This window comes from Stegastes partitus, unplaced genomic scaffold (genome assembly GCF_000690725.1).
Source record: "Stegastes partitus isolate 25-593 unplaced genomic scaffold, Stegastes_partitus-1.0.2 Scaffold1077, whole genome shotgun sequence".
NCBI classification, from domain to species: Eukaryota; Metazoa; Chordata; class Actinopteri; family Pomacentridae; genus Stegastes; species Stegastes partitus.
The window spans coordinates 53,626-67,423 of NW_007578808.1; the positions used below are offsets into that span (position 1 = coordinate 53,626).

The window sequence follows — 13,798 nt, forward strand, 5'->3', positions numbered from 1 at the left end:
TAACCAGGACAGATGGCATTTTAATTGCAGTACCTGACTGCCAGGAACAAACGAGACGAGTGGTTACTTTTTGGATTTATTGTGTTTTCGAGAACATGAGAAATTTGATCTTTTGTGTTCCTTGGAATCTAAAAGAGAATCGGACAGATGTCAACTTCATGCTACTGAGAGGAGTGTCGGATCAGAAAGCACTTCTGTGTGTCATTCAAGGACATAAATAAATGAATTTGTGAGTCTTTTATTTGAGGAACAGTTTTCACCCACCTCTGCGGCAGTGACTCCACAGCAACTCTTGCATCTTTCAGCCCTTTGTTTCGGTTCTGCTGCTTAATGGTTCTGGCTTTACTCTTGTCAAGATCATTTCCAGCCACGGCAGACAGCTTCTGCCGATGAAAGAAAAGCAGCAGACAGACGAAGTTAGTGACCAGCAGGTGAGAACAGTGGAACGTTTAGCTGCTAGACTAGAAAATATTTTGCTCAGAAGTTGGTGGAGACCAAAGTACAACCTAAAAGTGAGTGAATGTTGGTCATCATGCCAGAAACTCAACTCCAAATAAATCCCCTTTATAACTAAAGATCATCAACCTCCAGGCAACTGCAAGTTTGTGTGTTTTCTTTTATTTTTTGTTTGGGCTTTTTAGCCTTTATTGTAGTTGGAAGTGAAGAGAGAGACAGGAAATATGGGGAGAAGAGTCGGGGAAGGACCTACAGTCAATGGTCATGGGCCGGACTCGAATCCACGACCTCTGCGTCGGGCACTTCAGCTCCTGTTCATGGGTTGCCCGCCCAACCTGTTGAGCTATTCCCTGTTTGTTTATTTATTTAACCTTTATTTTACCAGGTAAGTCAATTGAGAACTGGTTCTTATTTTCAGTAGCGACCTGGTCTAGAGGCAGCATACATTTGGATAGGTTTAGACACAAACAGCTTGGCTGGGTGATGGAAAACATTGGGGTTTCCATTAAAATAGAGAACCTGTGCTGTCATGGTTACAATAATAAACACATGGTTAGGGTTAAGGTATGCTCTAGTTCAAAGAAAAGTTGACTCTCGGGTTAAATGGGGAAAAAAAACTAAAACAAAAACAAAAACCAGTGCCCTCCCACATTAGAGTTCAGTGTTTCGTCCACCCATCCATCCACCCCAACCTCAGAGTTTGTAGTACTATACTTTCATATTTTACATTATACATACTATGTTCACTAGGTAGTGCCACAACATTATTTAATCATTAGATTGCAATGAAACTGTTGTCCAAGTAACCTCGGTTAAAATTTAAACCTGGGAACTCAACAATGGAACAGAAATAAGCTTGACATTTATATACTGCTCAAAAAAATAAAGGGAGCACCTAAACAACACAATGTAGCTCCAAGTCAATCACACTTCTGTGAAATCATCTTGTCCAGGTAGGAAGGAACACTGAATCACATTCACCTGCTGTTGTTGTAAATGGAACAGACAACAGGTGGAGGTGAGAGGCAGTTAGCAAGACAACCCCTATAAAGGAGAGGTTCTGCAGGTGGTGACCACAGACCATGTGTCTGTTCTCATCCGGATGTTTTGGTCACTTTTGCATTTTGTCAGTGCTCTCAGCCCTAGAGGTAGCATGAGGCGTGTCTACAACCCACACAAGCTGCTCAGGTAGTGCAGCTCATCCAGGATGGCACATCAATGTGAGCTGTGGCAAGAAGGTTTGCTGTGTCTCTCAGCACAGTGTCCAGGGCATGAGGGAGATACCAGGAGACAGGCAAGGGGCAGTAGGAGGGCAACAACCCAGCAGCAGGATCGCTACCTCCTTTTTTGTGCAAGGCCTAACAGGAGGAGCTCTGCCAGAGCCCTGCAGAATGACTTCTAGCAGGCCACTAATATGCATTTTTCTGCTCAGACTGTCAGAAACAGACTCCATGATGGTGGTATGAGGGCCTGACGTCCACCAGTGGGGCTTGTGCTTACAGCCCAACACCATGCAGGGCGACTGGCATTTGCTGGAGAACACCAAGATTGGCAGAGTCGCCACTGGCGCCCTGTGCTCTTCACGGATAAGAACAGGTTCAGTCTGGAGACGTTGTGGAGAATGTTCTGCTGCCTGCAACATCCTCCAGTATGATGGTTTGGCGGTGGGTCAGTAATGGTGTGGGGAGGCATTTCTCTGAAGGGCCACACAGCCCTCCATGGTCTAGTCAGAGGTACCCTGACTGCCATCAGGTACCGGGATGAGATCCTCAGACTCATTGTGAGACCATATGCTGGTGCAGTAGGCCCTGGGTTCCTTCTGATGCATGACAATGGTAGGCCTCATGTGGCTGAAGTGTGTCAGCAGTTCCTGCATGATGAAGGCATTGATGCTATGGACTGGCCGGCCCGTTCCCCAGACCTGAATCCAACTGAGCACATCTGGGACATCATGTCTCGTTCCATCCACCAGACTGTCCAGAAGTTGACTGATGCTTTAATCCAGGTCTGGGAGGAGATCCCTCAGGAGAACATCCTGCCTCATCAGGAGCATGTCCAGGAGCTGTAGGGAGGTCATACACACGACTGAGCCTCATTTTGACTTGTCTGGAGGAATTTCTACTGAAGCTGGATCAGCCTGTGATGTGATTTTCTACTTTTATTTTGAGTATGATTCCAAATCCAGACCTCCATTGGATCATAATTTGGATTTACATTGATCATTTTTATGTTATTTTGTTCTCAACGCATTAAACTATGTAATGAATAAAGATTTTTAACTGGAATATTTCATTTAGTGAGATCTAGGATGTGCTATTTTAGTGTTCCCTTTATTTTTATTGAGCAGTGCTGTACTATCTATCACTTGTCAGCTAGACTGACTCATGTAAGTTGCTGGTTTAAGCCTGCCAGTGGTCACGTATTTCACACAACTCTCTCCTCCCCTTCTGCAATATGTGTGTTATCNCACATCAATGCGAGCTGTGGCAAGAAGGTTTGCTGTGTCTCTCAGCACAGTGTCCAGAGCCTGGAGGAGATACCAGGAGATCTGGAGGGGGCAGTAGGACGGCAAGAACCCAGCAGCAGGATCGCTACCTCCTCCTTTGTGCAAGGCCTAACAGGAGGAGCACTGCCTTAGCCCTGCAGGATGACCTCCAGCAGGCCACTAACATGCATGTTTCTGCTCAAACTGTCAGAAACAGACTCCATGATGGTGGTATGAGGGCCTGACGTCCACAAGTGGGGCTTGTGCTTACAGCCCAACACCATGCAGGGCAATTGGCATTTGCTAGAGAACACCAAGGTTGGCAGAGTCGCCACTGGCGCCCTGTGCTCTTCACGGAGTCTGGAGACGCTGTGGAGAACGTTCTGCTGCCTGCAACATCCTCCAGTATGATGGTTTGGCGGTGGGTCAGTAATGGTGTGGGGAGGCATTTCTTTGGAGGGCCGCACAGCCCTCCATGGGCTAGCCAGAGGTACCATGATTACCATCAGGTACCAGGATGAGACCCACAGACTCATTGTGAGACCATATGCTGGTCCAGTGGACCCTGGTTTCCTTTTGATGCATGACAATGCTCGGCCTCATGTGGCTGAAGTGTGTCAGCAGTTCCTGCATGATGAAGATATTGATGCTATGGACTGGCCGGCCCGTTCCCTGAATCCACTTGAGCACATCTGGGACATCGTGTCTCGTTCCATCCACCAGACTGTCCAGAAGTTGACTGATGCTTTAATCCAGGTCTGGGAGGAGATCCCTCAGGAGAACATCCTCCATCTCATCAGGAGCATGTCCAGGCATTGGAGGGAGGTCATACAGGCACATGGAGGCCACACACACGACTGAGCCTCATTTTGACTTGTCTGGAGGAATTTCTACTGAAGTCAGATCAGCCTGTGATGTGATTTTCTACTTTTATTTTGAATATGATTTCAAATCCAGACCTCCATGGGATAATAATTTTGATTTACATTGATCATTTTTATGTTATTTTGTTCTCAATGCATTCCATTATGTAATGAGTAAAGATTTTTAACTGGAATATTTCATTTAGAGAGATCTAGGATGTGCTATGTTGCTGGTTTAAGCCTGCCAGTGGTCACGTATTTCACACAACTCTCTCCTCCCCTTCTGCAATATGTGTGTTATCATTTTTCATCTCATTACAGAAAACAACAACTTTCAGGCAGCAACCTACCATGTTGGAAATTCAATGTTATGACAAGGATTTGGATTATGCAGTCTGGCAGCCCAACTAAGCTTAAGGTACACTTGTGATTCAAAGAAAAGCTGAAAACCAGAAAAAGAGCAGCGGTCTCTCACATCAGAGTCCAGTGTTTCGTCCACCCATCCATCCACCCCAACCTCACAGCTTGTAGTGCTATATCATCTCATCTCATCTCACGTTCATATTTTTCATTGTAAATAGTCACTAGAAGGTCCTGTCACAACATAATTTAATTATTAGATTGCATTGATTGCAACTGTTGTCCAAGCAACCTGTGGGCTTCAGTTAAAATTAAAACCTGGGAACTCAGTGGTGGAGCAGAAATAAGCTTTTCATTTATACCATCCATCACCCGTCAGCTAGACTGACTCATGGAAGCCTCTCGGTGGTCACGTATTTCACACGACTCTCTCCATTTTCATTTCACTACAGAAAACAACAACTTCCAGGTAGCAGCCGACCATGTTGGAAGTTCTGTGTTGGATTATTCAGTAAGGCAGCCCAGCTAAGCTTAAGACACACTAATGATTCAAAGAAAAGTTGATCTGAGGATTTAAACAGAGAAAGAACCCACAGTAGAGTCCACTGTTTCGTCAACCCATCCATCCACCCCAACCTCTGAGTTTTTCTATTCTTTGTTTTCAATTAGATAGATTAGGTTAATCACAATTGCAGAGTGCAAGGACAAGCACAAACATAGCAGTAAAGTGCAGTGCAATGTCAAATGTCTGTGTGGAAGAGCGATATAAACAGCAAGAGCAGCATTAACAGTATAAAGGATTCTCTATGCTCACTGGAGAACCCTTTCACTAAACTATTTAATTATAGGTCATGATAAAACTGTTATCCAAGCAACCTGTGGGGTTGAATTTTTAATTGGATCTCTCCTTTCTAATCATCTATGGTTAAAAAAAAAAAAAAACTGGGAACTCAGCAGCTACAGAGAAAATCACAGCTGTGGTTGCACTGGTTATTTACTGTCATTGTTTTTGTTGTAGTCTGCTGCAGAGTGCTTCATATGATCATCTGCTGCAGGACGATGTTTGGGATTTTTGCAGCGACCAAAACCTGCCGTGGTGTCCAGGTCACGTGATTCCTGCGTGTGTGCGTGTGCATTATTGCATTAAAGCTTTGTTTGCATAACACTCCTTTGTTTCTCTTGCATGGTAATTTCCCAGCGCACGGTTCGCTTTTAGGGGGCAGGCTCTGACGTCAGACGCACGCCGTGTAGTGCAGCAGCGGCAACACACACACACACACACACACACACACACACACACAGAGACCGATCACTATTAATATTCCCCTTATGAATCTGTCCACACGCTCTGTGTTGTGCGCAAAAACGCGGCGCGGACACAGACGGATTCCGCGACAAGAACGCTGCCGCACTTTCCCAAATTGAAATCCCCGACAGGAGAGAGAGAGAGAGAGAGAGAGAGAGAGAGAGAGAGAGGCATAGAGAGAGAACGCAGAGAGAGAGAGAGAGAGAGAGAGAGAGAGAGGGGACTGCAGAACATACAGGGTCTGGATGAATAACCATGGCAACAGCAGCAGCAGCAGGAGAAGCGATGATATAAACATTGCAAAGCCGCGCATCCATCCGCAAACAGCGGTTTACTCATTAGAGGCTCGGAGCCGAACCCCTCTGCGGATATCACACCACATCACTGCTAAGGTGAGCCCGTTTTTCCTTCTTACATGTGACACCCTCCTCCTGCTTTTACTGGGATGGTTGCTGTCCGCATGTGTGCGGAGCATGAAGGGGGGGGGAATGGGATGCTCGGTGTAATACAGCAGAGAGAAGCTGCTACAGTGAAAGTGTTGCTCGGTTCGAGGGCTGCCAGGACCACAGAGGATGGATCTGATGGGAGCTGTGGAAGAGGTGTACTTCATGTGTGATTCCTCTGTGTGACATGCTGAGGGTCTTTTGTCTGACTGTGGTCAACATTTGGCACGAAGCACACTGATAAGTTGGCAGAACAATGGGGAGGATTGAAATCAAATAAAAGCTTTGGTGAGAATGCATCCAAGCACTTTAAATCAACTGCAGCATAATTTAATTCAGATTGGTAAACTGGCAACTGTGTCCAGTGCAGCTCTGTGTCTCTATGGCGCAAGAGGTTTGCTGGCCACTCCGGCGTGTGCTGCTTATCGTCAGATGCTGTAGTCTGAAATAGTCCTACATGCTGTCGAACAAAGCAGAGCTCCCAAGCTGTGTCTTTGTCACAGCCGGCTGCAAAAATGATAAAAATAGACGGAAACTGTGATGCCAGGTGAAATATCTGGTGGTTAATAAGGCTGTCGATGCTGTGATGTAGCAGGAGTTCAGGCGCTCATGTGACCGCCTGATGTAAACATTTCATTATGGAGCAGAAAACCACAACACAGTACACTGAGTCATATCAGAGCAGTTAACCCACATAAAGTACGCCATTTATATGTCAGTGTTTATACTTTTCAACCAGATCGGATGAACATTTGCAGGTATGCAAAGTGACCAGCACTTGGTTTTTAATGCAAACAATGATTCAGAGTTGTGAATACAAACAGTGAGTGTGTTTATGATCACATACAGCTCTCCAAATGTCACATCAGACTTCAGAGGTAACAAATGCAGGTTGTTTTTTTTCCTTTCTTGCAGAAAAGCCTTTTGATTCTAAGAGAATCTCATTTGGAGACTGCAAGGATGCCGGTCACATCCTCTCAAAGTCATACTGTGACTCATAACTCAGGCCACTCCAGCTCTCTCTCTCTCTCTCTCTCTGTGTTTTTGTGCCTTTGCAGGGATTTGGCATTGTAATTTAACAACAAAGACTCCAACACAGCATCATGGAGGGTTTTAGCAAATGCTAGATTATGCCATCACATGATTGCTGCTCTGGCTCGGTGGATTTCTGTAGAGGGGGACTCCACGTATCCAAATTGCAGATTGCTTTTTTTTTTTGGAAAGTACACACTGTGAAGTAACTTTGATTTGACAGATTTTTAATATCCTTGCTTCAAGAAGGTTCTGCAACCCCAGCGATCCTTTGCCACCTTTGGTGATAGCCCTTTGTCTGTTATTGTGTGCTGCAGAGGGACTTGGATTGTTAATGAATGGAATAACGCCTGAGATTAATATCCGGCCCTCTGAGCTGTGCACACATTCAGCAGCTTCCAGTCTTGACAAACAATGACTGCGTGCTACGACGGCGCCTGTGAAGCCTGTAGAATCTGCTCATTCCACTTGCAGCCGCTATAAACATGTTGCCTCTTCATCCTCCCCCCAAAATTGAGATCGGAGCTGTCAGTCAGCGTTCCCAGCTGAGCTGACACCAGCAGTGGGGAGGGGAGGAGGAGGGCATCTCGAGGGCAGCCAGGAGTTTCAGTTTCTCCTGAAGGTGGCGAAATTAGTGAAGCTGCAAACTCTAGACCTCCAAGAACGCTAGCGTGTGTGTGTGTGTGTGTTTGTAGCCTGCATTAAATAGTAATCAGACAGCAGATGGCTGTTTTGTAATGATTAGTGTTTAATGATTCACTGCAAGTAGAAAATCAGAAAGAGATAGCTGCTAAAAGTGCAGAAGCAGCAGATTCGAAGCATTAGCTCGGCTACAGGTTGGGCAGATATGTGTGGGAGCTACAGAGCAGCGGGTTTGCACAGGAAAGCAAACAAGGCTGGAGTGTATTGACGGAAAATGATTTTTTTCCTAATCAAAATGAGGAGTTTTGTTGAAACCTTTGCTTCAACACGCGTTACCAGATGTGTTTAAGATCTTCAGTGTTTTTGCAGACTTAGAAATAAAGGCACATATAACCAGGTACGGTATGAAAGAGTTATACGCTGATTGATGGGCGACAATATTAATACAGGTCCCGCCATTCTTCTCCTCTCCTTGAGCTCTGATGCTTTTTCAGAAATACAGCAGAAGAGCAACCAAACAGCTCTGGCAGGTAATATAAATCCACGGCAGATTGCCCCACTAGTGTTGCTGAGAAATGGAGTCTGAGTTAATGAAAGTCTGAGGAATTCTAGGTTGAAAAAAAAAAAAAACAAAAAAAAAAGTCTGAGGAATTCTAGGTTGAAAAAAAAAAAAACGATAAAAGAAAACGAAAAATGTTTAAAATTACGTCGACTCCATTATGTGGTGCTGAGATTTATGTTAAAAAAAATCCAATTCCTTCCCTCAAAACCAAACAAAATAGCTCCACATGTTCTCCATTTCCCCTTAAATAACTTAAAAAATTTCCAGTGAATATAAGGACATTCACAGACAAGTGTTTTGAATATGAAGACACACATATTGTTTGAAACTCTGCTGTGGATCCTGTGTAACAGCTTACTGGAAAAAAGAACAATGCTGCCATAATAAATCCAATAAAAAAAAGGACTGTGTCAATAACAAGTCCATTTCTGCAGACTTTCCCTCCATCCAGGGTTAAGGGACACACACAGTTGATTTCAGTCTTTTTCATGGGATTTGTTGACAACATGAATGTATGTCTGACACCACATCCCCCTTTAAAGGTCTGATGCTGCAGTTCTGCTCCGGCTGATGTGTTTTTTCATCATCGTCCATGATCGTCCTGTCATCGCCATCAAAGCAAACACAATGTATCCTGCACGGATGAATGACAGCTGTATGCCTTTGAAGCTGTCAGCGTGGCTGCTTTGGTCTGTGCCTCGCTGATTTGATTAACTTATTGATGAATTTTCAGCAGGGCCTGGCGATCAGTGCATGCGCTCTTGTCATGTGTGCTTTAGGTTGGAGATTGTTTTTGGTGGGAATGAAAGCATATTACAGTAAGTCCCCCCGGCTTGTGAGCCTCCATTTAATCAAGTACACAGTGTTCATTCTGCTCCTCGCTGCCTACCTAACACATAGCCGGAGAAGTGAGCTGCTCCTTCTTATGAATCTCTGAGACAGCAGATAACGGATAACTAGGACGTTCGCTCGCAGCACAGCACAGTGAATTAGAGAAGCGATGAAGCAGCTTCAGCTGTATTTTAATCAGAGCTGAAAAACATACTCCAGACTGTCTCACAGTCTTATGACCAGCTCATGACATTAGCAGGACGTCCGCGCTCACGCGCAACGTGCCGACTCAGCACAAAGAGGCTAAACAGCTCGGCGATGTCTTGTGTCTTTAGGCCTTTTTGTAGACATGGCCGATTGATGTACAACATTAGAGAAACCCGCTGTGTTTCTCAGGACTGTGCTACTTTGCTATTACGATCCTGAAGCGTTTACACGGACACCTTTTTGTTCTCCTCTGGAGGCTGAAGCTTGTATTTGACTGGAGATTTTTCCTGGCCCTTCTTTCCCTACACTTGGCAAGATCCTCGTAATCCATCTTATCAGCATAAGTTAAAGCAGAAGAGCGTTTCTCTGCCAACCGAGAAGACACCTCAGATCCACCCTATTTGCTCAAATAAAGTTCTCGTGTTAGGAAAGGACACGATGGAATAATTCCTCTGCTCTTAGGAAGTGACAAATCAAACCCGACTGTTAGCTTAATCTGGATCTATATAATTATATTGAAGCGCTGAAGCAGCAAGCTATCTTTTTAAAGCTACATCTGAAAAATCAACCCCAAGTTCAGTCGGTAAGAGGAGACACAATAAACTCCATCCTCTGTCCTGCAGCTGGGATCCCAACCCCCACAGGATAAAACAGCTATAGAAAATGGATGGATGGATGTATTTTAATCCTGACCCAAGGTTGTTTAAACCTCATTCTTCACTCCAGACAGCTGACTCAGAACAAAGACACAAGTTGTCGTTTCAATACTAAACATGAACAGCAGTGTGCAGAGTAGAAGTTATACTTGATTATTTTTGTAATTCCAAAACCAAAAACATAATTGTTAAAGTTTAAGGAATGGATTAAATGCATGTTTTCCTGCTCTAATGTAGTCGACCATGTCCAGTAGTAATCCAACTTTACTTCTAAGGCCCAGGAGCACATCAGTAAGTCCTCACAGGTGATTTAACCCTGTTTACTTACGTAGCGCTTCCTTACTGTGTAAAAGTGTTTGGCTTCTGTCTAAGTTTAGGCTAACATTAGCGACTTGTCCTGCTGCATACTGGACTTAATAGTCCAACAGCTTTAGCAACATCATCCAAGATAAACTCAGGCTTTTCTTTTGAAACAAATAAAGTTAAGTTGTTAAATATGAACACGAAGCTAAGAAACTAAACAGCTCTCACAGAACAAAACAGAACATATATTCTTATCGTCTGTAATACTGTAATACAACAACAGTGCTGATTCATGTCTTCTAAACTGACTATTAACTGCTCCTCTAGTGATGCTATTAGCTGTTACCACCATGTCATACACTGTGTGTAACCTTCACATGCACTATATAGACTTATAACGGCTATAAAGTCAGCTGAAAACAACTTTTTAAACCAACCTATGTAGCTAACTTCAGTTTAAATAGCTTGCTAGCTGGATAAATCTATCATCCCCCCACCGTCATTTTAAATCAGTTGGATTCAATTTTATTTATATAGGGCCAAATCACAACAATAGACATCTTAGAGCACTTTATATAGTTGGGTGAAGACCTTACAACTATACATCATCAAGAGAATCCCAGCAGATGATTCCAGTGAGGCCAGTGAGTGACAGTAACCTGGAGAGAATAAATGTTCATGGAGGAAACAGAGAAATACTTCAGACGGCAAAGTATTTATCAATAACGTCTATCTACCAATGACTGCGTTTACATGGACCTAGTTATGATCGATTTAGAAATATCCTGTTTTTGTGATGCGCATGTAAACATCATATCCTGGTTTCAGAAACCCTTCACCCCTGTCTTAGTTTAGAGAAACCTGATTATGTGTACTGTTGCATGTTTACATGCTGACTGCCTGAAACACAAACCAGTTGATCCTGCCCACCAGTTTGTACAGCAGACCACTCTCATCTGTAGTAGAACTGGTGCTTATACGTTTCCCCTGCTCTCATGAACAGCCCAACTGTGTATTACAGCCGGTAAATGCATGTCCTACTTATATGGTAATTTTCTCTCCACTCGAGGTCACTGAACTCCATCTTGATGACCCCATCCCACCAGTCATGCTGCGTGTCTTAATCCACCGCTCTCCCGTCCTATGCAGTGACATTCAAAGTGGAGGACGTGTTTAATATTTCCTGACTGTCTCGTCTTCCGTTGCTGGCGTTAACGTGGATAAACTGAATCTGCACTGAGCCATATGTTAGTGCTAATGCTGCTAGAAGCTAAAGTGGCTTCACTGTCAGTTTAATTCAAGGTTAGGCCGACAGTTACAGGACGGTCAGATTAAGCTTCTGGTTTGTCACAAGCACCTGAGCAAACACGAAACAGTAATCAGTGACCAGGATACTGATCTATCATGTGTACAGAGATATGAAAAATAACCACATTTCTCTGTGCACCCCATAAATCTGGAATGCAATCAACATCTGCCTCATAACTGGGATACTTGTGCACATATAAGTCTGCTACAGCAATCACTGGGAACTGCATACATGCTGAATAAAAAACTAAAAGAGTGGACTTGTAGCTGTAATTAGTGTTTAATTTTGCATTTTGGCTGCAGCAAAGAACTTGTGACTACACCCCTGTGTCGATGCTGTGGTGCAGTAAAACCAGCCTGTCTAGATAAATCTTGACTGGTTAAAGAAAGTGGACTGGAACAGTATTATGCTTTTAAGCCAGCTAAGCTGAGGGCTGGTTGTGATGCACAAGTTGCACTTCTGAAAAGGTGCTTTACAGCAATGACTGGGTTTTTTTTTTTTGTAATGACACTTTAGAGTGTGCATCTTTCTTTCAAGTGATGACTCTTCATGGCAGTTCTTACAACACTTAGAAGAAGGCTAACCCAATAGCACACACACATGCAGGGATTGTATTTCAAAGCATTCAATGAGGGGTTATTTGATACACTTTGCTATAAACAGCTCTTGGGGCACTTCCTCCGTATACTGTGTAGTATAAAGTCCATATTAATGACAGCGTGGACAATGAGTAATTAAAGTTAGATGTTCTGAGCTTTAGTTGTTGTTAATGGGAATCACTCCTCTTACAGTGTGGGTGTAAGTGAACCAGCTTCATTTAGGCATCAGTTCTCATAGTGTGATGCATTAGTATTTAAATGTATTTGTCTCAATAAGCTGGAACATAGCTTTCAGTACAGACAAGAGATTTTGCCAAATCCTTGAGTCAAGGGCAAATGGGAACAAAGTCTGTACTTCTGGATAGATCCACACACCTGTCTGACAGCGATGTTCCTCGAGCAAGATCATGTGTTTCTGTGTTTTGACTGACTCCAAATTATTCGACTTAAATCCAGTTATGCTGATACACAGCCACACTGCACTAATTACTAATCACCCCCTCTTTTCTGTATATAGGAACTCGTCCTGGGCTTTAATTAAAAACATTAAAAACATAATTGTGCAATAAAATTCTCATTTAAAAGTACAAAGAAGATAACATATAATTGCCACATTTGCGGGTCGAGCTGACATTTACGGCCGTAAAAGTTTAATTCAAATCAGCTCACGGCTTTTCTTATTAAGACAAAGACTGCAGTTGCACACGTCCGTGCTTTTACTTTGAAATACTTCAATCAGGTTTTAGTGGTCATTACTCCAGCATCAACCGGAGCAGACATGATGATGGCTATATTCAGATCAAGGCGTCCATCTTGGTCTCATACAGTCTGTTCTCCACACCATGCTGGACCACATGAGTCACACAGTATCTCCTGACCAGACTGATGGTTTTTACAAGTGTCATTATTTGTGTTACTGCAGATCCTGTGTTATTTTTGGCTTATTTGTTTGATGTGTCATATTTACAGTGCATCTTCTCTTTTGACAGGTGATGAGTGGGATTATATCATGTCTGAAGTACAGGGAACACTGGAGTTTTCTCTAGAGTTGCACAAGTTTCACAATGTGGATCTCTTTCAAAGGGGGTAAGCACTTTATGCTTGTCATTTGTAAATGTACCTTAACTGAATGTAAAAGACACCCAGCATATATAGTCGTAGAGAATGTATGAGAATGTCGAAGGAAAAAAAAAGAAGCATTTTCCCTGCAGCTGTTGAGAACACTGATAAACATGTGGACAGAGATATGAAAATGTAGGAAAAAAAAAAAAAACCTGGTGCCTACTAATGAAGATATGACTCATCCTGAAATGATGAATGTATAATTGAATTTATTGGGTAATTTTAAATGTCCTTTCACCTCTTTTAATGCTGCTGGACAAAGATTACATTGTAGATCAGACTAATTTTATTAAAGAGGTGAAAAAATAATTTACTTTCATCAGAGCTGAATGTTGACGGATGTGTAGAAGGTCGTGTGGTTCAGAAAAATGGAGGCATGTTTGGTTGACTGCACCTGTTATTAACCAACATCAAATACAGCTACTGTGTACTTAGTTGAACATTTTTGACCTCTTTTTTTTTATCATATAAAATTGATATCGTATATGATTTTGACCAAATGCCAATATACCTTTTTCTGCTAGATGTGTAAATTCTTGTATATATTTGTCTTATTATCTTGTTTTATTTTTTATTAATATTTATTGTATTTCATTCTTTTCTTTCTTTAGTTATTTTACTT

The 13,798-nt window shown here is 43.0% G+C and overlaps 1 protein-coding gene across 1 annotated transcript in view; it reads left to right on the forward strand.

Annotated features, from left to right (window-relative positions):
* The first annotated feature begins 13,063 nt into the window (after positions 1-13,063).
* The window catches only part of fam135b (family with sequence similarity 135 member B), a 50,688-nt gene continuing 49,953 nt past the window's right edge, over positions 13,064-13,798 (forward strand). Inside the window, exon 1 of the mRNA XM_008295796.1 lies at positions 13,064-13,140. Within this exon, the coding sequence (XP_008294018.1) occupies positions 13,064-13,140 (77 nt within the window). The remainder of the gene's footprint in view (positions 13,141-13,798) is intronic.